At 38.9% G+C, this 25,131-nt stretch overlaps 2 protein-coding genes and 1 long non-coding RNA gene across 4 annotated transcripts in view; 2 read left to right on the top strand and 1 right to left on the bottom strand.

The window, feature by feature from the left end:
• Ubash3b (ubiquitin associated and SH3 domain containing B) overlaps positions 1-6,433 on the top strand; it is a 144,932-nt gene extending 138,499 nt beyond the window's left edge. For both annotated transcript variants that reach the window (XM_027930800.2, XM_027930801.2), the window contains exons 13-14: positions 217-326; positions 1,873-6,433. In XM_027930800.2, the coding sequence (XP_027786601.1) occupies positions 217-326; positions 1,873-2,010 (248 nt within the window). In that variant the 3' untranslated portion in view covers positions 2,011-6,433. The remainder of the gene's footprint in view (positions 1-216; positions 327-1,872) is intronic.
• A 1,282-nt stretch (positions 6,434-7,715) lies between these two features.
• On the bottom strand, positions 7,716-13,195 carry LOC139706908 (uncharacterized). Its single transcript, XR_011708615.1, has 3 exons — positions 12,909-13,195; positions 9,708-9,802; positions 7,716-7,886 (listed from the first exon to the last, which is right to left on the bottom strand). It is a non-coding gene; the product is annotated as an uncharacterized lncRNA (long non-coding RNA).
• Positions 13,157-25,131, top strand: part of Crtam (cytotoxic and regulatory T cell molecule) — a 31,911-nt gene continuing 19,936 nt past the window's right edge. The window contains exons 1-2 of the mRNA XM_027930799.3: positions 13,157-13,225; positions 24,077-24,223. Coding sequence (XP_027786600.3) covers positions 13,180-13,225; positions 24,077-24,223 — 193 coding nt within the window. The 5' untranslated portion in view covers positions 13,157-13,179. The remainder of the gene's footprint in view (positions 13,226-24,076; positions 24,224-25,131) is intronic.

Raw genomic sequence — 25,131 nt, forward strand, 5'->3', positions numbered from 1 at the left:
GTTGCTGAGGGTCTGGCTAAGTTGCCCAGGCTGGCTTCCAGCTTGCAGTTCTCCTGCCTCAGCCTCCCTGGGATTACAGGCTTGCTCCACACTGCCTGGTTTTGTCTTCTTTTTGAGAATGTTGATCCCTCCCCAGAACATGAATCTTCCAGAATTTACAAAGTTTACATATGTCTTTATAGAAATGGCCTTCCCATTCTTTGCCTTTGTCCCCAGGAAATAACATTCTGATTGTGGCCCATGCATCTTCCCTTGAAGCATGTACCTGTCAGCTGCAGGGCCTGTCACCTCAGAATTCCAAGGACTTCGTACAAATGGTCAGAAAGGTAATTCAGTCTTGAACTTATGGGACTCATGGTGCCTAGTAGTTTAATAAGACTTCAGCGACTGGCTTTTGGCTCATTATTTGAAGCATGTATTTATGCTGAGCTAGGAAGATTCACTTATTGATTTACTCAGCCAAGATGCATTGAGTGGGACTCTGTAAAGCACTTTATTAGATCTTGTGTAAGAGAAAAAGATGTGTTAACGACAATTCCAGCTTCTCAGAGCTAACATTTAGGAAGCAGCTAAGAATTACAAGCAATGAGGGACCTTGGAGTGGATAAGGAGAGTTAGTCTAACACAGCTGAAAGCTTAGCTAGGTGAGCGGTTCTCGCAAGCCTGCAGGCCAAGGAAAGCAACAAGTGATGGTGGTCAGGCCACAGGCAAACCCAGTAACAAGACAAAACCCCAGGAGGTTGACCTGTGCATCTGAATTCTTCCTTTTCATGCCTATAGAAAGGGTTTTTGGTCAGTCACCTACCATGTAAGGCAGCTACTTCCTTTCTGTGCCACCGGAAAGGAAACTCAATTGCAACTCTCTTCTCATTTTTAAACAGGTTATTTATGTGTCCTCCCCACTAGTCTGTAAGATGCTGGAGGGCAGGGATTATTATAAATGTAGCTCTGGACACATATGCAAAAATATATTTTAAAATTGCCATAACAACTGATAATAGCAAGGGCAGAACTTCTGCTTTGAATGTCAAAGATATGTGTGCCCCCCCCCAAAAAAAAAAAAGATAAAGCAAGGGTGAAACAAATGATTAAAAATTAAATGATCTTTGCCATTGTGTTCAAGTACAATTTCAAAAATGTTCAAAGAAAAAAGAAATGTTCAAGGTGCCTTTTTAACTTGACGTGCAATTTGGGATTGATGTGGAATTAGGGATTAACTTCTGGAACTCAGCTTCGTGGTAGCCTCCTTATCCAAGATTTCACTTTCTGAAGTTGTAGTTACCTGTGACCAAACACAATCCAAAGATACAATCCTGCACAGTAAGATATTTTGAGAAAGAAAAAGACTACACTCATAACTTTTATTACAGTATATTGTTAGTTATTCTATTTTATCTATTATTGTTGTTAATCCCTTACTGTGCCTAATTTATAAATCAAATCTTATTATAGGTATGTACATACAGTGGGGCAAAAAACAGCATATAGAGAATTTGGTATTATCCAAGGTTCCAGGCATCCACTAGGGGTTTTGGAATGTATCCAAAGTGAATAAAGTGGGGTGAGAGGGAATATTGTATATGTTTTGTTCTCTTGTCTCCCACCCTATCAAGCAGCAATCTATAAACTAAACAACTTACAGCAGGGGATTCATGGTTTGATAGATCCTTCTGATGAATCCTGCTGCACTATAAATACTCTTCCCTCTCATTTATCAGCTCTATCCATGTCGTTTATTGACTTTTGAAGAGGATACATTTCTACAAAGCCCCTGTTCTAGAGCCACTTTGTGTCATATCTTTGTGTCTAGGTGAAAGTTTAAGCATTGACCCTCTGTCTTCCATTTTTCCTTTTGTACTACTTTAACTTCAGATCCCATACCTAGGCTTTTGCTCCTGTGAAGAACTAGGAGAAACTGGAATATGGCAGCTAACAGATCCCCCCATCCTTCCCCTGACTCATGGACCAACAGGGGGCTTCAACTGGAGAGAGACCTTGCTGCAAGAGTAAGCCACAGAGGGATTGAAGAAAAGGCCTTTTGGAGAAGTCTTTGGGGTGTTTAGTAAACAGTGGAAAACTCCATACCACATTCTAAATGGACAGCTCAGAATAATCTAGCATATTTTCTTTCGTGCTTCAAGTTCTTATGATGAGACTGTAAATGAAAGAAAGACATGATTCAGGGAGAAAATAAATCCATTCTCTCTGGACTCTTGCCCAGCTAACAAGGCTTTGGAGAACTGTCTTCCAAAACAGGGACACCCACTGCAGCAGATGCTGTTGTCCCCCTTCCGCCTATGCATGGCTAAGGAACCTCACTCCTCCCCGAAGGAGCTGCCAGCCTGCTCTGTGGAAGGAGTATGCCCAGAATGCAGTTTGGGGGCGGGGGTTTCTTCTGAACTCCATTTTTAAGATAGGCAAAGCTGAGGAATCCTTTTAAGGTTATTAGAAAACATGCCCCCAAAGGATGGTCCTTAGGTCACACATCAAATTCCACCCTCAGCAGACCCCATACACCAGTGTTGCTGGCTCAAGACACCTGTTGGAGGACGCTAACATTTACCCTGGTACTGCCACATTTTCTCCAGAGCAGCTGGCCCTTCTTGCTTCTATCTGTGAAATGGGGAAACAAAGCATTTTTGCTCTCAATGTGCTTTTACTTCATGTGGAAGATACGTGTGACATGTTCAATGGTAGGTGCAGAAAGCTTGCAAACTATAAAGAGAATTGGAATTTCCATATCATAGTCTAATGAGCCACAGCAATTCTAAATCACCAAAATTTGCTAGTCTTTGTCCCCTAGACTATGCTACTATGCTAACTAGTTAAGGATGTTGACATTTTGAAAGAATATGTTCAATAAATTATTTGAATAAGCAAGAAGCTCATTCTGTGCAATATGAATATCTTTATAAACCACACCAAGGGCCAGGTTGTTGGATACTTATAGTACCTTGTAACCATAATAGAACATCCACAAATGCACCACTTATACCAGGGATGTATAATGAAGTCAGGGAACTAATCTCAATGCTGACAGTCACAATGCAGTACTGCTACTTGTGCTGTCCCTTTTTTGTTTGTTTTTCTATGGTAATTTAAAATATAGAGGAGGTAGGGCCACTTGAAGAAAATTAGAGAACCACATCCTGTGGTTTCTTGTTATACCTACTTCCCATATTTAAAGGGAGTTTATTTAAAAGAAAAAAATGAATGACAATCAAACCAAAACATCAATGATCAATGTCTATTTAATTGTGTGAATAGCTGACTATTAGGGCCACAGACAATGGTCTGGTATGGAATAGTTCATTGTGTAGAATTTGTGTACAAAGTGAAATCCCAGCCATTTGAAGGGAACAATAGTGTAAAGCAAATCTATATATGTTGTAGAATAAGTTTTAAAACCCAGACTCATAAAATATATGGCAAATAAAAACAGACCTATGCTTGCTGGTAATTAAAATTGAAATTTGATGACCCCTGGAAAGAAGAGGAAGTGAAAGGTTGCTGGCTATATGTGTTAATCAGGGAAAGGGTTCTGGTTGCATTTTTAAAAGACACTTAGAGAAATATGTCACGAATTCTACATTTGAAGAAACAGATTATGATTTCTTTTAGCATTGCACAAATACCTATCAACTTTTGGACATAAAAATAACCCTTTGCTGACATATTAGTATGTTTAAACCTTAAAATAACTGAGAGGGAAATATTCCATTACAGTTCTTAAAAAAGAAAAGTCACACTATAGCTAATGTAGTGTCCCTGGTATTTGTAATGAAGTGAATCCACCATTTAATCAGGTCTATAATATTTATTGGATTCACCACAGGTTTTCCTGGGCTTGAGTGCTCAGAATATGCTTGAACACTTCATATCAGATTTCCTTGACACTTTGAAGTGTGTCCTAGACAGTGTCTTTACTTGTGTAAAATAGAGTTCAGAATAGGTTATCCTCTCCATCTCCCTCAGTTGTCTTAGTCCTATGATGTCCTGATAAATCAGTTTGACTGGGCTGCATTCCAATGTCCTTAGTCTAATACAGACACAGCCTTAGGCAACTGCCTACCTGAGCCAAAGGAAGCAGAGATCTAAAACAATTTTCTGAATAATTTAGGTAGAGAACCCTGAGTACAAGAAAGAGTTTATTCCCCTGCTTTAACTATCCAAATTGCTTATCAAAATGGCTGAATAATCTGAATTCACATTAAAATCTCTTTTGCACAATTACCTATTAAAAAATTTAACTATGGACTCCAACTAAGGAATTCTTTAGAAATAATATTGAATCTATGTGTAATAAAAGAAACAACAGTATTACCAGATTTCATCTTCTTACAAAAATTATAAGTTGACATTACAACCTGAAGTTGTGGCTGGTTCTTTGTGATCTGAGATTGATGCTTATTAGAATAAATGACCTGTAAGGGAAGGATAAAAAAGAAAAAAAGGGAGGAAATGCCAGAAAAGAATAATCAAATGGTTTCTTATACAAAAGAAAAAAATTTTAATGTAGAAAGTTATCTGAAATAAACTAGGGGAAATGAAATTAAAGGATTTAATCTGGGATTACAAATCTGAAACCGTTTTCTGCTTCTACAAATGTGTCACATCAATCTGCTAATGCCCCAGTATTATTCATAGATAGGACTTTGTTTTCCATGGTTTTAAAATGCCACATCTATTCTGCCATGGACTAGAATAATTGGCACATTCTAATGCATAAACCGAGGGCTCTGTTTTCCCAGGCTCTCTCCGCCATCACTGCTTTCCTAGTGAGGAGCTTCTTGCCTCGCCCAGTATGGCGTTGAGATTACAGTGTTGCCCATCACATTTAGATTCCTGGAATCTAAATGGCCAATTAAATAGCCAGCTGATGGCTGAAAGGCTTGGAGGAGTTTCTACTTTTTATTTTAATTATACTTTTAACCAAAGAATTGTTTTAAAGTTATCTTATATTTGAAAGATGATTTTGCAAAAAAATAAAAATAAAAAATATACCTTCTGGAGTGATATCAGTTTGGTAAGTCATCATTGATCATTTTCTTGTCCGTAGTGTTCCAGACACATATAGATTGTCTTCCCGTTGTGCATAGCATTACCATAAATGTATCTTTTCCACTTAACTAGCTGTATTCGTATTAAAATGAAGTTTCTTATTTCAATTACCTAGTGTCACTGGTAACTAATTGAACAGCTACAGGAAGAGAAGTTCCTATCTCTGTTGCTTTTGTAGAAAGGGTTCCCTGTGTGGTCAAAGGAAAGCGTTCCTCCGTAACCTAGGCACTTGGCAATGCCAGTGTTTAATTTAAAAGTAGTGATGAATTGCTCTTTTGAATTTACTCTGAGTAATGCATGTGTTGGAATACAGATGAACCTCCGTTTAATTTTCACAGAAATCAGCACAGTCAACTGTACTGAGTCTTCATGAAGTTAGATAATGAGGCTGGAATTATTTGCATTTAAATTGTAATCCAGCACATGTGTGAGAAAGAAGAGGCGCTTGGCTGACAAGGCTGCTTTAGAGGGAGGGGAGACAGGCGTAGGAGGGCAGGAAAAAGAGCGATTGAACATCTATTTAGGTTAATGTTCATGTTACAAAGGTGATGGGGGATATTTTGGTAGGTGACGGCAGATGCTTTCCATTTTTAAATGTAGGATTAAAATTGGATTTGCTTCTCTTTAATACTTCCACATATTGAACTTTCCTTGGAAAGTGACTAGTTATACTGAAAATTCAAGGAAAGGGGGAAAAAGATTTCCTCTAAATGCAAAGAGAATAACTTGATTTTAAATACATGTAATATTAGGTTTGATGTATGTAGGCTTAAAATTATAGTGATGAGTAGTCAAACTTAATATGCAATCATTCCTTACAAATATTTTATTCGGTACCACTTAGCTGCCATTACTCACACAAAAATCAGAATTTTGCAGCTGTTCAACTATTCATGGACTTTGTACAGGATACATATGTGTAATGAAAAATGTGTACTGGTTCTTTCTTTTATTGCCACTCAAGATGGGAATAAGATCCCAAAGCCTTTTGGTTAATGCATAGACCATCCTAAACCTGCTATTTTGGGGGAGGCAATTGAGTTCTTTCTCATTTATTAAAAACTATTGTATCATTTTTTTTCTATGTGATTCAAGTGTATTTATTTTTTAAAAATAGTTTGTAATTATAAAAAAGAAAACCTCATTTAACTGTATTGCCAAATTTCTTGTTCACTACCCAAGCACACATGCTTTCCTGGCTGAGAGCTGTCCCCTCTTGATACAGCTATGGCACTGTTGTAATTAGTTCTTTCCATTCCAGGAGCATCTCCATTGAAATGGTTCATAGATGATTTAATAAAGAGAAACTGTGTCCTCAGTCGATCCAGAGCAATCTCATATTAAATTCTGAATGGCGTCTATTCCTATCCTATTCTCAGATGTTATTGTGGTCATTATTATTTCATAAGTGTCCATTAAGAGTGTGATTCTTCTCTCACAGGGCCTGAGGGACACTTACTGCTAATTGACTGAAGGGCAAACATGCTCCAGCAGTTCTGAGGGTCTCAGGTCCCTTTTGGTCAAGCACTAAGTCTCTGAGTCATCCAGACTGGTGAGGTGAAAACCCAGCCATGAATGAAAAAGCAAGCTCCAAAATGCTTCCACTGCCCCCAAATATCTCTCCTACAATCCTAGGTTCATGGTGGAGGGCCCTTTAGCAAAAGGCAAAATAACAAGAGAAAAACATACAGATTTAAGTTTTCCACAATATGAAAACTTCATCAGGAAATGAAGACCCAAAGAAATTGTTAGGCTTAAGTATTTTGATGCTAAGTTTGATGAAGAGTGAGCAACCATGAAGAAATATGATAAAGAGTATGATCTAATGGTAATGAAGTTAGAAAAACAGCACTGCCTGTTTGGATTCCTCCCAGTGTCCTTTTGTCTTCAGAGATAAGGGTGCTTCTTTCAGCCAGATATAGGGAGGACACCTCTTACATGAGCATCTATTTCAGGTGGAGGTCAGAGAATCCTTCCTAGGTTTTATGACCTGCTTCAGGGGAGAAGGACAGGAGGTGAGGGGGTGTCAAAGGGACCTTCCTGCTTCTGCCATTTGTGTCAAATCTTTCAGCTTTAAACATACCCTATATCTAAGTGCCATATTTTGGGAGTAGCATGTCCTGAGGTTCTCCACCACTACAATCCATGGAATCTATAATCAACGTAATTATATGTTAAGCTAACAAGATTTTTAAATAAGCCTGGAATGCAAATTTGTACTGGGGATATGAATACAGATTTTCATTGTTATTACAACCATCTACTGCCCTGGCATAGTTTATTTCCTGAGGAAACATAACAGCTAATGTTGGTGTCTGACAAAAGACCAGGCTGTGTTTAGCCTTCTGGCTGGTTCTCAGTCATACTCTGCCTGACAGATTCCCAAACTCATTTACCCCTTTGGTGATGTTCATAAAGGCTGCTTACACATCCAGAGAAAATCAGTCAATGTACTTTGGATTTGTTTAAGCTTAAATCAGCAAAATGTGTAATGTGTTGCTGCTGTTGTTCTTGAAAGTTGTTTAAGGACCAAAAAAATACACACACACACACACACACACACACACACACACGTTTCTTCTGAAGAAACATAATACTTCATTTTACCAGAACTACACATGTGAAATACAGAGGACTTGCCTCTGGCTGTGGAGAGATGTCATCGCTTACTTAGCTTCCTGGCTGCCATTCTGTCCTTAGGGCAATCCACAGGGCTGTGTGTCTGGAGAAGAACATCCTGTTGTAGTATGAAACATTCCTGAGTCGCAGAGCTGGGGCGGTGATCCTGGCTTGACTGCTTTGTACATGCTTTCAACTCATTTCACCTGTAAAATGGGCACAATAATGATTTTTTTTACCAGTGTGATTGTGAGACTCAAGTGGGATAATGAATATAAAATACTTAGTTGTACATGCTAATAATAATAAAAGACTACATACTAATAAGTAATTAATTTATTTGCTAAGGCCGAAATAGGATCCCACATGGAGACCTTCCATTTGGCTATGGGGAAAATCAGGGATGAGAAATAAAACAGCTTCTTTTATATGGTCATTGCTTTACCATTCTCCCCTTAAGTGAGTTTCCGTAGTAAGAGAAAAATATTAACAGGGTGTGTTGGTTGAATTCTGTGGTTTGTTTAGAAAGCTGCCTGACTGATTAACCTTCCCTTTGGTACAACTCTTTTTAATTTAAACAACAAATTGTTCATTTGATTCTCAGAACAATTTTACAAGGTAAGGAGACCAGGGATTATTAACTCATGGTATAAAAGAAACTAAGATATTGAGGTTGTGGACTAGTTCATCATTCTGTGATCTTTATTGGATGCTATATCTTAGCAGGCTGGTTGACTGGAGCTATAGTGGCAAAGAAGAAAGCAGGGCACATAAATGAACAAGATAATTATAGACTTTGATAGATGATGTTTAGGAAGTAAAGTGGGTACATGACAGAGAGTAACTATGGGAAGGAGGGAGCAGGGGGAATTCTCTTGGAGAGGATGGTCAGAAATGGTGTCCCTGAGAGGCAACCATTAAACCAGCTGATCAGGGAACTGGTCATGGCAAGAACTATACAAGGAGGGTTTCAGGAAATGACAAGTGCAGAAACCCCCAGGTCGGAAGGAAGTGGCTGAATTAGACCAGAAGAGGTTGGGGAATGAAAGCATAGTGAGCATGACAGAAAGTCGGGGGAGACAGGCTAGACAGGTGGCTGATCCAACGGCATGGGGTCTTATAGACCAGGGGTCGGTAAATTGAATCTCACCTATGAACAGAACCCAGCCTATAGCCTGTCTTTGTATAGCTCACAAGCTGAGAATTTAACAAAAGAACAATAGTACTTCATGAAATGATAATTATATGAAATTGGAATTCTAGTATAGTTTTATTGGAATGCAGCTTTCTTTATTCGTGGCCACATTGCCTGTAGCTGCTATGAGGATACAAACACATAGTTAAGTAGTAAAAATATTTACAATATTTACTACTTTGCCCTTTATAGAAAGAGTCTGTGACCTCTAACGCAGATCATAGTAAAACATTCAGATTTTATTCTAAGTTCACAGAATCTGGACCCAAACCAATTTACTTGACATAACAAATTCATAGATTGGGGGTGTCCAGAGACTGGCAATTAAAAAATTTTTTAAAATGCTGCATTTTTTAAGCCCTTGTATTTATCAGACACTTAAGTACTTGTGTAAACTCTGATTTTCTTGACACCCCTATTCAGTAGATACTAGTCCCTGATTTATGAAAGAAGAAACTGAGCCTTAGAAAGATGCAATAACTTGCCCAGAATCTCATGACTAAGAAATGTTGGAGCTGAGATACCAACTCATCCGTCTGGTTCCAGAATATTTTTAAAAATATTTTTCAAATATTTTTTAAAGAAGCTGCTTATGAGCTGGGCACGGTGCATTCCTGTAATCCCAGTGGCTAAGGAGGCTGAGACAAGAAGATCGTGAGTTCAAAGCCAGACTCAGTAACAGTGAGTCCCTAAGCAACTCAGTGAGACCCTGTCTCTAAATAAAATATAAAATAGGACTGGGGATGTGGTTCAGTGTTTGAGTGCCCCTGAATTCAATCCCTGGTACCCCCTCTCAAAAAAAAAAATAAAAGATGCTTATGGTGGGGCTCACCTGTAATCCTAATGGCTCCGGAGGCTGAGGCAGGAGGATGCAAATTCAAAGCCAGCTTCAGCAACTTAGTGAGGCCCTAAGCAACTTATTGAGACCTTGTGTCAAAATAAAAAAGGTTGAGGTTGAGTGTCCCCGGATTCAATCCCTCGTATCAATATATATATATATATATATATATATATATATATATATATACACACACACACACACACACAAACATGCACACATATGCACACATATTTTTAAAGAAAATTTCATGAAAACATTTCAAAAGGCTGAAAAACCTGGGAAATTCTTGGGTTTTTAGAACACAGATGTGAAACCCAACTTTCCTCAAACCCCATCTACAGAGAAAGTCACTAAGGTTGGCCACCTCTCCAGGAAGACCTCCATGAGCTGGTACAGAAGGTGACCTCTGCTGTTCTGTGATATATTCACCTGAAACACAAATTCCTTTTGAAATTCTTTCTTATCTGAATTGTTTCCAGAATGATTTATTTGATTATATTAAAGTTTCCACTTCCACTGAAGCCCAGGTTCACAATGGTTGGATTTCTAAGCAGAAGCTTTAAGAGCAAACAAATCTTAGTTGTCTCTTTCCTTTCCAAACAAATCCAACCTATCGTGGATTCTGTGGGGCTGAGATGCTGCCAAGCCATCTAGGTCTGTAGATTCAGGTAGGTCCTGTATGTACCACACTGCAGGGTGCTCTGGGAACTGTATTTAATTCAAACCTCCCATCTACCTATTTTGTAGATGAAAAACATAATTCTAAGAGGTAAATGATGTGCAGAAGCTACCCAGCTGAGAGTGACAAAGCCCAGGTGACCAGCCCATCTCTGCCCCCATGTTTATCCCACTAAGTTTTGCTGCTCCTAGGAAATTTTTTTCTGAATCAATAACTAATTTCAAAGGCTGCTGGTCTAACTTAGAAACTCCATGGTAAGTTTTACAACAGTGCTCAAAGAATCCCACCCCAGGTGTGAATTAGCAGCAGCAGCATCTTCAGGGAAATGAGGTGAGTCCATCTCTCTCTCTGGCCTTGGGAAAGGCCATGGTTCTCTATAAAAGCCATGAAAGGTCAAGAAGAAAGTTTAGGCCTCTCTTGTAATTGCAACAAAAACCCCAGTGGCTTCTGCACATGGGGAAATCCCCTATTTGTTCTGACCCTTAAAGCAGTGCATCTTTAGGCTATTTAATAGATGTGTCTTTTTTCAGTTTTCCCCCCTCTGGTGACCCAGTTGGACCAGAGTGACCATGGGAAATAAGACATTTGCTTATTTCTCTAAAACATGACCTTCTCCCACCAAGAACCTACTATTATTTCCTGTTAGTAACTGAAACATTACATAAGGATTTCATGGAATAGGGATCAAAATGACAACTTGGCAGTCAGTTGAAGGGTAGCAGAATATGCCACTTGTATTTTTTAAAAAAGCAAAATATGTATTTACTAAGGTCTCATTCCCTCTCTACCAAGGACAACTTGGTACCAAGGACCATTACAGTCGATTTTAGACCTTTGTTAATCCAGAGACGGCACCAGGGGAAACTTCATAGCAAGCTTAACTAATCAGCCCTTCTTGACCAAGAGTTTCCCCATATATTTGCCTTCCCAAAATTTTCCACCATTCAAGACTCAAGGTCTTTGTCCTTTGTCTAGCCATTTCTCTAAAACTGCACTTTTTATTGAAAATGTTACATAGACCAGAATTCCAAGACATCTCCTTAAGAATTATTCACTCTTGCTGGGCACGGAGGCACACGCCTGTAATCCCAGCGGCTCGGTAGGCTAAGCCAGGAGAATCTCAAGTTCAAAGCCAGCCTCAGCAATGGTGAGGCACTGGGCAACTCAGTGAGACCCTGTCTCTAAATAAAATACAAAAAAGGGCTGGAGATGTGGCTCAGTAGTTGAGTGCCCCTGAGTTCAATCCCCAATACCAAAAAAATAAAATAAAAAAGAGTTATCACCCTCTGTGAATTTCTCATGCATAGAAGAAATATACATTATAAAAACTTATTGTTCATTTTTTCTCATATTAATATATCTATTGTTATTGAGGTCCCAGCTAAGAATTCAGAAGGATAGGGGGAAATTGTTGTCGTTGTTGTTGTTGTTTCCCCTACAGAGTTGTGAGGACTCCTACTTACAAGGTGGTCAGTAGACACTGTTCCATTAGAAAACAGGTCACTCCTTGACCACTATGCTCCAACCTCATCTTTTCTCTCCACCCCTCTCAGCAGCCACAACCTGCTGCCCTCCCCTATTGAACACACTGTGGGCTGTAGGCTGACGGAGGTTAATGACAGTAGGAAGGACTATGCAAACCACAAGGGCATGTACTCTGCAAACCTGCCTTGCAGCATTTCCCCAGGGTCTGTCTTTAATCTCTGAGTTCAGTGGACTATTGTGGCATTAGTCAAAGTTTTCAACCAGCAGAATATCATACCTGTAGGTGAATAAGATACACTCACCATTGACCAAAATACAATTGAAACTAAGATCTTCTTTAATGCTCTGAAAAAATGATAAATCAAAGAACTTAAAGAACAGTGTTTGCTTCTCAAACGATGATGAGTCCATCCATTGTTTCATTCACTCACTCTGACACCCCATTTCAAATGGAAAAATGGTATAAAGATTATCTCGACTGACCCAATTAATGAGAATTAATAAGCACTAAAATTCTATTGGTTTATTTTTTCACCCACCAGATCATAAAATCCTTATATCTAAAAAAGAAGATGTTAATCTTTCATATCTGATTAAGTGCATACAAGCTGACTGAGTAAGTTGGGAAATGGATGGACAGACAGATGAATGGATGGATGGATGGATGTTAGATGGTAGATCGTGGATGGTAAATGGATGAAAGGATGGAAGGATGGATGGATGGATGGATGGATGGATGGATGATGGATGGATAAGTATGCAGATTTCAAAAATAAGTAAATGTGTGAATGGATTTGTCTTCTGATAACCATTAGAAATTGTTGCCAGATTTAGAAATAAAAATTGTTCACAAAGATTGACTAAAAATTACCTAACCCTAAGTATCGAATGAATATAAGTCATATAGTCATTACAAAGTAAATTACTAGAAAAGTAAAAATAAGGATGATATCATTACACAGGGACATTTTAATATCCAAACCCCACCACCACCACAGCCCCTGAAGCCTTTGAATTAGTGGACTTACCAGTACTACCCACTTGTGGTAGAACAACTTTAATCAGCAACACATCACTCACGCCTCTCCACAATCAGGATGACAAATGTGGTCCTCAAAATGTTCCACCTGGAGGTGTTTGGGGGCAGCTAACTAGGAGGGGGCTCCCAGAGAAGACAAAGGAGTTGACACCATGAGGTCACAGAGCTACTCCCTCTCCCCCTTCAAAAGAAACTACTTTCCTGCATTGACTTCAGAATCTAGAGGAAGCCAACAAAGTGTTATAGCAGCGCGGCACAATATGTGGTGGAGAGTCCTCAGCTTGCTGTCTTGGTTCCATTTGCAAGGTAAGGACTTAGAGTGAATGCCTTTATTGTTCAGCTGACTTAATATTTTTCCAAATCTACCTATCAGCCTGTCAACTGCATGCATAAGGGACCCACTGTGGAAGACATGGCAAGTAAATTTGCTAAGGCTTTTCGAGCCACTCCCAAATCACAAACCCAAGAAATATTATTCCATTTGTTGAATATCTTGTTCAATTGCTAATGGGATGGAAACGATCATTTTAGTGTGTGTCTCTGTGGGATCTCTGTCATGATAAAATGTAACAAACTTACTAGGCTCTGTCTTTAAAGGATTTACCAGTTGAGAGAGAATCAGTTTTGGATTTAGAGACTTCCTTGTAATATAAGTTCTAGTCAAACAATTTAATTTCTCTACAACTCAGTTTCTGTATCTTAAAATGAAGATGATAACAATGTTTGATCTGGATTGTCATAAGAATTAAATTTCAAATTTGAAAGCACTTTGTAATTGACTACATAACTTGTGTTTAGTTTAGAGATAATAATAAGCCTGGTGAAAATTGTGCTCATTTTACATAAATCAGTTACATTGTACATTATTACTATAATTTGGTTTTTGAAGTATAATTCTAACGTAGCACTATGAAAATTAATTGTCTTATACTCTAACACCTGTGTCTGTAGAGAACACTGTTTAAAAATAAATATAGTACAGCCTGTTTAAAAAAAGAAAAAAGTATAACACAGTTACCTTTTCTGCTCAGGTCAAATTATTTCTCCTCAAAAGTGGAGAAAAGGTACAGGCAATGACTCCTCGTGACCCTGAGTCTGACTGCACTGCATTGTATCAGATGCATGCAGAGGAAACCACTTACAATCCATCGCTTAACCTTTATGTGTTTGTTTCCAAATATTGAATCTGCAGTTCTGTATTGTCAAACACACTTACCTTTCTAAATTTGCATTCACTGTAGAATGGCATCTGAAAGATGTTATTTCAAAAAACTAGATTCCCTATTTTACACAGCATTTCAATTCCTGTTTCATGTACTTCAATTCAGTGCCTTCTTTTTGGTCCCTGTACCCTGAGGCACTCAACAAGGATTCAATTTAGTAACAAATAATATTAGTTTTTTCAATAAGTGGAATAAAGAAGAATCGATGGATTCAGAAAGACTATGTTTAGACAGCTAAAATTAGAACGATTTCAATTATTCCTAAGTTTAATTCCCTTTAACTGATCTTAACTTTTTCAGGCTTAAAATTATTGCCTCATTAAGAAAAAATACCTCATAAAAATAAGTTTCAAAATAAACAGCAAAAATGGTGCATTAGACTAAACTTAGGACAAGTTTTCTAGAATATAAGCTATTCAAACACCTTTTTTGGCAGGGGGGCAGTGGGGAGGGGTACTCTGGTTACCTGGTATTGAACTCAGGGGCACTCAACCACTGAGCCACATCCCTAGTGCTATATTTAAATACTTTTTATATAAAGAGGAAACATATTTATTGTGTCATGCACAGTGCTGGCACATTATGTTAATTACATTTAACCTAGCAAAAATACTGAAGTAGGTGTTGATATCCCCAATTTACAGATAGGGAAATTGAGGTTAAAAGAAGTTAAATAACCTGTCCAAGTTTTCATAGCCAGTAAATAGTAACATAAACATCAACCTGTAAAGCACACAGTAAATGTGTTATCTCATGAAACTTTGAATTAAGGTGTGTGTGTGTGTGTGTTGTATTATAATAGAAAATGTGTTCCCGATGTGGATTGAAAGTTTGAAAGCTACTGATTACACAGTTTGGAAGATTCAATACTGAAAAATATCCTAGTTTGAAGATTCATCCAAGGGACCATCCATCCCAGGGCATCTATGTTCAATGGTGTTTGAACAGCTATTGTGAACTCAGGCCCATCAGAGTCCCAAATAGGGAAGGCTCCAATCATGCAGATTTCTTGTCAGTGAATCATCAATTTTGGCAAAGCAACACATTGTCAGCCTATTTCAGCAAATTAAGTGATGGGAAGATCATAGCTGCTTCTACTGCACAACTTCTGACTGCCAAGAATTTTTAGACCAAAAACAGTCCCATAATCTTGGACCCTGCCTTCTTTTCAAAGCTATTCCCAGAATAGATAATATCTAGGATGGATAAAACTCAATAAGAATGAAGTTTTCAAAATTAATTTCACTTACTTACATTGTAGACAACGAAACTATCAAATTCATCAAAATTTCATCACTGTATTCTGGCTACTTAGTGTAAGGTAGGAAATGTAAAGAAAAATTGCAAAACTGAACAGTTATTTTGTTCTTTTGTAATTGAGACAGCTTCTTTAATGCTATATTGAAAATAAATTGATTTTGAAAAGTCTGATTTTTTCCACACTTACAGTTTTTTCTCTATTGATTCTACATTAAAATAATAAAACTCTCTTTAAGTAATGATCTGAATTGAAGCATATGTTTGCTTACTACCTCATAGCAGTCATGTAAATAGGGTTCTGGTTTAAGAGTTAACTCATTGTGTATTTCTGGTTTTAATTTAGTTCTAGTGTCTGTTGTTTGATATAATAATTACAAAGCAAGATTAGCACCCTAGTAAAATATTTACCTCTGAAGATGTCCATTAATTTGTATTTACCCATAAACTCAACCAATATCTAAAATCTTATTTTGTGCTAAACCCCAATAATATAAAATGAATGGATGGCAAACAATTTTTCCATGAGAAGTTTGTAATTTATCCACAGAGATGTACCTGTAATCAAATTAATTATAAAGTAATGTGCCATGTGCTATAATAGAAGTATATGCAAAGCCTCTGGGCATCTAAAGGAGAGAATAAGTTATGGTGGGGAAGAGGAAGGCCAAGGCCTGATTGGAAATTCTGACAAAGTGGTGTAATGTGAGTTCAGTCTCCAAGTTGAGTCTCAGAGGAGATAATAAAGGCATTCGAGGTCAGGAAAGCAACACAGACAAAGGCAAAGTGTCTCTGGGACCTAGAAATTTTAGGACACAGCAAATGACCATTTGCACGAAATACCTGAAGAGAATATCTGCAGATGATACTGGAAGAGATCACAGGAGAAAAGTCATGGGGGATTTTGCCCTGATTCCTACAGGCAATGGGAGTCATGTCGAACATTTTAATAAAGAAGAAACATGATCAAATTTATGATTTTAAAATGTAATTCTAGAAGCAGATGAGGATGATGAATTAGAGGGAGGGGAGAGTAAAATGTGGTCATGATGGTCCAGGAAAGAAATGATGGCAGTCCCAACTAAGACAGCAACAATAGTGGGAAAAAGGGGAATAAAATGATCAAAGAAATTTTTAGGAAAGACAAGAGGTGAGGGTGCCTGTCAAATGTCTGTTTTGCAGTGAACTGGTGATGACATTAATGTTAATATAAGAAATCACTGGGACAGAGCAGGTGATATATTTTATCAGGTATGGGAGGACACAGAGGGCAAGAGAAAGAATGAATTCCACCTCGACATGTTTCTCTGAAATGGTTTGAAATTTACTACATGCAATAATTGTATTATTAAAGCAATAAAAGAGAATATTTTATTCTTCTTTCAGTCTGCTATGATGACCTATAATAGAGGTAAAGATCACAAACAGTAAGCCCCCAAATTTTGGGAAAGACCAAGAACTCTTAAGAGCACTCTGGTTTTATCTGTGTGTGCGTTGGTAGGTGGCTGTGACTGCTGTTTGCCCTTTTGCTTGAGAGTTGATCACATGGCTTTGGCATGAAGCCATCCACTGATAGGACAAATAGTTCATGGGATTGTGTGCAGAGCTGATGGTGAAGGTCACAGCTTCCATGTCTATATTGAGTATGCATTATATAATGTTGTTTTGGTCTACAACATATACAATGGCAGTTCTATAAGATTATAATATAGCCTATGGTGTGTACTAGCTATTTCATCTAGGTTTGTGTAAGCACACTCTATGATATTTGTTCAATAATGAAATCTCCTGATACTTTCCTCAGAATGTATCCCTGTGTTAAACAATACATGACAGTATAAACCAAAAACGATCTATAACCCCAGGCTCAGATAGAAGTCTCCTAACACGTGGCCATGTAAGGCTGGATGCTTCCAGTCAGAGACACCAAGCCCCAAAGCCAATAATCCACCCAGTCAACATGACCTACCAGTAAGAGGTGGTGACCTCACAGGAGAGACTCCACATCATTTATTGTCTAGCTGTGTGTGGAGCCACAATAGGGAAAAATTGCAGGTAAGAGCTCTGAAGCCCAGGTAGGGAGGACTAGAAGTAGGCACATGGTGCTCGGGGTCGACATAAGAAAGGCTAAGGGTGAATGAGGATACTGAACAAGGCTGTGGAGTTTACAGGGGAGGAAGTGGTGAACACAAAAACACCTCACACCTCAAACAAAGGTGAAAGTTTGACTACAAAATTAGGTAAAAGAAAACTACAAAAGACAAGTTCCAATTTAGTTTCCAATGATAATGAGAGAATCATGGGGAACTCTGCCTCAGAAGAGGTGTCACCCAGACTTGAGCACAGCACCCTCCTCTCCCACCCTTCTACATCACCTGCGCACACTGAACAAGATTTTTAAACACTACAGTTAAAGGAAAGTTGGGTGGGCCTGTGGCTTTTCACTGAGGCTATTTTTTCTTTCTACAATGATTTCCTGTCACTAAATCAAACACGGGGTCGACATGATAAGACTGCACATATATAGGCCTGTATAGCCAAAAGCAAGCCTTGCAGCAAGGTGTATTCTCTGCTTCAAACGCAGCCCTTCCATGTGCAGTGCAGGCATCCATCCTTCGATGATCCTTGTGGGCAGTCTGCTCAGCAGCCTGATACTAAATTCTCAACAACAAGAGCAAATACTAATCGTAGGATACACTGCACTTTAGAGTATGCTAAAAAGTCTTACCACATTTCATCACAAGAGTCAAAAGACACAATTCAAGCCAGGAGCAATCCCAGCAGCTCATGAGTTCAAAGCCAGCCTCCACAACTTAGTGAGACCCAAGAAACTTAGCGAGACCTGTCTCTAAATAAAATATACATTTTTTAAAAATAAATAAATAAGGTTGGGGGGTGTTGCTCAGTGATTAAGCACCCCTAAGTTCAATTCCTGGTTAAAAAAAAAAAACACAATTTAGTTCCTAAGCATGTGTCCTAACAGAAAGACAAATGATATATACATCTTTAAACTGGGAAATATTTATTCCTATCAGGCGCCTATAAATCCCACCATTCTCATCATACCAAATGCAGAATTTCTGTGTGCAAATTTTATCAAAGGTGACATTGGCAAAAGTTCTAAGTGCCTACTTCTTGACCCAAAGGATTAAATTAGTGCATGTTTCTTAACTCTAGTTTTTATTTGATTGTTAATTCAATGTTAACTTTCTTCCAGGAACTTGCCCCTGTTTCTCAGTATTATTTTTTTAATTAATTTTTAATTGGAGCATTGTAATTATACAGAACCGTGGGATACATTGTGACATATTTGTGCATGCACATAACATATTTTGGTCAATTTCATCCCCTAATACTTCCCATTTACCTCCCCTCCTACTTCCCCCAGTCCCCATCCTCTACTCTACTGGACGCCCTTCTGACTTCATGTGTTTCTCAGTATTCTTATTAACACAATAAGGCAAAGATATCTGTCTATTGCCTGTATTATAGTGCCATGATGAGAACTGACATTACTTTTCAAGCTACACTGTAATAGTTTCTGTAAGAAATTAATTTTAGAGAAATATAAGACACAGTCATAAAAATACAAACACTTCAGTGTGCTTCTGGGAAGCAAGACTTATGCATGAGAACTGTGCACAAGGATCATCATAACTTCCGTAATGCAATTGGCTCTAAATTCAAATCTTGGCTGGGAAGCTGCTGAGCCTTGGAACTTTCATTTCTTCAAAGTCAGCCTCTGCAACTTAGTGAGACCCAAGCAACTTAGCAAGACCTGTCTCTAAGTAAAATATACATTTAAAAATAAATAAATAAATAAGGTTGGGGGATATAAATTGGGAATAATGACACCTTCTCCAGAGTTAATGGTTTTTGGCCTGAATAGCTAGGCTTGCTATTTGTTGGTGAAATCTAGAAGAACACATTTCAGAAGAGAAAATCAAAAGTTTGCTTTTAGGGTGTAGTTCAGTGGTAGGGTATTTGCCTAGCGTGTGCTAGACCCTGGGTTTGATCCCTAGCACTGCAGGAAAAGATGAAATTTTTACTTGTTAGGTTTGAAATGCCTCTTAGATAAATCTAAATGGAATCACCAACAATATAACAAGGCCAGATGAGATATCTAGGGAGTGAGTGGAAGACAGAGAAGAGATCCGAGGTCTCTTTATTTGACAGGACAGATAAATGAGGAGAACCCAGGAATGGAGGATGAGAAGCAGAAACAGCAGTGAGTTAGGAGGAGCATAGGGAACCCAAGGCCTAGGGAGCCAACTATCTAGGGAGCAGTGAGTGGTCAGTTACAGCAAAGGCACACAGAGGTTGGAAAGGTAAGTCCTGTAAATAGACCTTTGGTTTTGGCAATGAGAAATACCCTGGTGACCTTGACAAAGAAAAGAGCAGCTTCCATGGATTGGTGGAGTTGAACGCCTAATCAGAAAGAGAAGAGTAAAAGGAAAAATGTAGATAATTCTTCAGCAAATGCTTTAATAAAAGAGAGAGAAATAAGGCAGTAAGTAGCTGGAGAGGAAGGTGGCATAACATTTTGGTTTGCTTTATCATATGGGAGAAATAGCCTGTTTGTGTACAGATGAGAATGATGTTGTTAAAGAGAATAAAAACCCGATGATACAGAGGAAAGGGGGAGCCATGCAGGAGGGAAAGCCTTCATCAAACAAAGAGGGATGGGGACAGGATCACCTCCAGTCCACCCCCAGTGACGCAAGGCAGGTGGAATGAGCAGTCTAAAGTTTTTGGATTTGATTTTGTGGTGGGAGCACACAGAGGTTTGTGAGCAGCACATTTTTAGAGCAAGACTGGTACACACATCTGCAAATAGGTTAATGTTTTCACAGCAAAAAAAAATTAACGTGATGAAGAAAGGAGAGAAGTGGAAGGGAATTTCACAATTTTATTATTTCACAGAGTTCTAACAATCTCTCTCTCTCTCTCTCTCTCTCTCACACACACACACACACACATATACACATACACATACACATAAACCTTTCCCTCCATCAAATAATGATAGTCTGCCATGCACTAACTCCATCCCTGGCACCTAAAGTCCAAAATAGAAAGAACACATTATAACTAAATGATCCTCAAAATCCTTAATCCTCCAGAGCTGTTCCAGTTACAACAAGCATATTGTCACTCTAATGACCTCTTTGAACATCTACAGAGGACTTCAGAATGTCTAGGAAGGAACAGTCTTGAAACATTTGGGAAGGAGGTGTCAGGTAAAGAGCTGCAGAGCTGCTATGAGGCTTGGTCTTTTGACACTGACCTTTCCAATTTTTTTTTTAAAGCAAGATTTGAGGGTCAGCTCAGCTCCTCTACAAAATAATAAAAGTATGTGATGCTTACTATGCACTCAGTACTATTTTAGTTTCTTTACATATCACTTGAAAATCTTAACAACTCTATGAGATGAATAATATAATTTTTTAATGTTAAGAAACAACTTGCCCAAGTTCATACTATTAGTGGAGGAGCCAGGATTCCAAATCAGGCAATTTAGTTGAGGATTTGTGTTTCTTTTTATTTTATTTTTTTCAGTGCTAGGGATTGAGTCCAGGCAAGCACTCTGCCACTGAGCTATACCCCCAGCCTGAATGTGTATGTTTTCACTTTGTCATCATACACCACTCATGTTAAGGACAGAGATATGAATATAATACAGCTCCTCTCTGCATGAGGTTCAGAGGATACCCCCCTAGAGGTCCAATGATAGATAAGAGAATCAAGAGCTGAAATGTTCTCAGGAATTTTGAACCCTAGGTCTGAAATAACCAAATAAACCTGACTTAGGGAGAACATAAAATCTGAATTTGGTTTCCAAAGTGCAATGTATCAGCACAGCTGAGAGAAATATGTTGTGACCACAAGTTCTCTGGAAAAAATCTGAGTGTTTTTGGTGACCATAGACTCAGCACAAGCCCAGCAAGGTATTATGAACTCAAGAGCAAAACACTGGACTTAATAGTAAAAGGGAGGCCAAGGGTTCCATGGTGTGGCAAGTGAAAGTCCCCCTGAGCTCTGGCCAGCTCAGAGGACATCTAAGTCCATTCTTCCAAACATAGAGTAATATTTTTGGAGGAACACTGACAAACTATGGTATATTTAGTTGTGGCAGATGGGGAAGGGTAAAGAAATGATAGTGAAACTAAAGACTTATCTTCTTTAACTATTTGTCCATGCCATGGAAAAGTCAGTAGAAGACAAGTTTATCTTCACAGGACAGAAAAAAACAAGATCAAAGTGTGAAGTCATAAGATGACAGGTTTGGCTCCTTGGCACCACCACCCACCCCATTCCAACCCCAGGCTCTGTCTTAAGGCTTAGATGACTTCAAGATCGGGGTCTCCATTTGCTCACTTTTTCCTTGGTTGACTTTATATTCATATCTCTATCCTTAATATAAATGGCATATGATAACATGGTTAAAGCACATACTCAGGCTTGGGGGGTGTGTAGTTCCATGGCAGAATACTTGGCTGGCATGTGTGAGGCCCGGGCTTAATCCCCAGCACTGAAAAAACTAAAATAAAACAAAAAGCAAACACAAATCCTCAGCCAAATTGCCTGGTTTACAATCCCGGCTCCTCCACTAATAGTATGAACTTGGGCAAATAGCGTGTCTTGTTTTTCTTAACGTACACACACACACACACACACACACATAAATGTACATATATTTCATCTCATAAAGATATTGAGATTTTCAAGTAACATGTAAAAAACCTAGAGCAGTACTAAGTACATATGACTTCCCAAATTTTGTTATCAACAAAACTCCCTTTGGTGAAATTCTATTGTCATTTTAAAACATCTCCATTAATAGTACCTTTATTCCTCAATTATGGGTTGATTTTATAAATGACAATATTTCCAAATAACCAATGACCAAACCTAAGCAGAATTTTGATTTGAGGCCTCAATGCTTTTTTTTTGAAAACACAATTCATTTCCTCCCCAGCCCCCACCCTAGAAAGAGAACTCAGGGCCTCTGGCATGTTAAGCAGGCTACACCTCCAATTCCATATATCTCTTTTCATTGACTCATTGTTCACTATAGTATTGGCTGGTGATATGGATATTTTTCCATTAGGACTCAAGGAAACTGTTTTCTCATGAAAGTCAACACTGAATACAATGTAGTAATCCCAAGTTATTATCGCTGGAAGCTAGATTGAAATTAATGACCTTGGAATGGAACACACAAAAAGCGCTGCACCAATCAATTTCCAAAGCTCCCCAAAGCATTTTTCCTAATACTTAAAGTTGATCACAAGGAAATAAACTCTGCTTTTGTTTCTTTTTCTCTTTTGTGGTGTAAGATAGAACATGTTGTATTTGTTATTCACAATTTATAACCCTATGGTTTTCTTCAGCTTATGAAAATGTTTTATAACTTTATTGATACGAATTGTCCTCAGAAAAAAAAATGTTCTTAATTTAAAATGTGAAGAAATCATTAAAGGAGAGCCGGGTGCAGTGGTGCACCCCTGTCATCCCAGAGAATGGGGAGGCTGAGGCAGGAGGATCACAAGTTCAAGACCAGCCTCAGCAACTTAGTGAGGACCAAAGCAACTTAAATGAGGCTCTATGCAACTTCGTGAGACCCTGTCTCCTAATGGAGGGCAAGGCTGGGGATGTGACTCAGTGCAAAAGCCCCTCTGGGCTCAATCCTAGTACCAAAAAAAGAAAGAAAGAACGAGAGGAAATACATGTGCCAAATTAGCAGTAAAATCAGTTTATTTTTCTATCATTTTCTTTCTGGGGGCATAAGTTTGCAGCTATATAGAACTAATTGTTAATTATTTTCGGGGGGGGGGCATGATTGAGAGGAATTGGACCCTCAGGTTTACCTGGAGAAAGTGCTACTGTGGCAAATTGAATTGGAGATCTTAGAACATCCTCCCCCTGGGTAGAAGCTCACTGGCAGGTGGAGGTTTACTTACTCTAAGTGAAGGACAGCTCCATAATTCATGACAGCACTTCTTTTTGGTCCGTGCTGGAGATCCAATCCCGGGCCCTGCCCATTGTGGGTAAGCTGTCCTGCCACAGAGCTACACCCCAACATTTGTTCACAGAACTCCGGACATACAACTTATACTTGAAGGTACAAGTTACCCATTTTATAAACTGAGGCCAGGAAAGCTTAGTCTTTTGGGGGGTCTCATCGCTTAGAAAGGATGACTTAATTATAAACACATGTATTTTGATATCCATAGCCCTGGGTACAGAGTCCGGTTCCATGACCTCTGTGACCTTGAGCCTCTAGAACCTCATCTGTAAAGTGATGACAACTCTTCTTTGTAGGGTTAGTTTGAATATTACAGTTAAGCAGCCTAGGCTGTGTAGTTCCTGGTCTGGGACAGAGCGAGTGCCCCCAGTTGTCCAACTTCCCTTTTTTCCTGTTAAAACCCGACTCCTCCATTCAGACTTCAAGGCAGCGTCCCCTCCTCCTCCACGTGGCATCTCTACACTTCCCACACACAGTGCTGGCTCTCTCCTCATATTTGTGGGTATTCGCTTTTATCTCAATTTCTGCAAGAATATGCAATAAATGATTGAATGACTGAGCGTGGTTGTGTAGAGACGAAATCCCCGCCTCCCGCCTGGTGCAGCCAGGCACTGACAACTTGACTGTCCGGATTCTCTTCCTCCACAGAGGCCTTTCTCACCAACCACACGGAAACCATCACCGTGGAGGAAGGGCAGACGCTCACTCTGAAGTGTGTCAGTTCTCTGGGGAAGAACGCCTCCCTCCAGTGGCTGGCCCCCTCAGGCTTTACCATCTTTTTAAATGAGCATCCTGGTAAGTGAATGAAAGAGAAAAAAAAAAATACACACACACACACACACACACACACACCAGACCTTGACCTAAGGGATTTTCCATCCTGACAGGTTAGTGGGACAGAAAGCTGCATGAGTCACCCTAAGGGTGGGCTCAGCCCTCCTACTGCACACGTGAATCACGCCTCCAAAGCCAGTCATTTGACACATGGCTGCTTTTCTGGGGGCAGGAAGTCTGAAATGGAAACCCCACCAGAATGGTTGTTAAATGGGCTCAAATTACAAAGCACCTTTTTGTGTCCCCACCTCACCCCCACATTGCTTTTTGACTCTCGGAGACCATGAAACACCCACAGCAAAATGAGAAGCAGACAGTGGATCGACCTGGGGGCCCTCACCTCACGTAGCCCACATTATCACCCCACCTCTGAAGCCATCTGCTTTGTTAGTCATCTGAGCAATCAAAAGTCACATTCCAAAGCCCCCTTTCAGAAATCTCTTTTTCCTCCCGTTGGTCTGAACATAAAATCAAGACCTCTAAGCGGTAGGAATTGACAAAGCCGTTTCTCTCTTCTCAAACACATATTAAATGAGCACTAGATGCCTGAAGTGGAAAGCAAGTCTCAAAAATCTATTTCATTCATCTCTTGGACTTTGGACAAGATTTTACTAAAGCCTTCCCTTTATCATGAGACCATCTCATGTCTCAGTTTAATATTCCTAACTGCCAGATATTTGATAAAGCATCTACGACAGCAAATTCTATTCTTGTTTACAAAGCAGAGTACCAAAAAATTTTATATGCTTTGAAAACATGAAATATTGATATATTAAATATAAAATAACCATATATACCATTTCAAGCTAAACCAACTATTAATACCAGATTCCAATAGAATAAGAAAGTACTAATTGATAAGAGTTCTA

This window comes from Marmota flaviventris, chromosome 9, assembly GCF_047511675.1.
Source record: "Marmota flaviventris isolate mMarFla1 chromosome 9, mMarFla1.hap1, whole genome shotgun sequence".
Classification (NCBI taxonomy): Eukaryota; Metazoa; Chordata; class Mammalia; order Rodentia; family Sciuridae; genus Marmota; species Marmota flaviventris.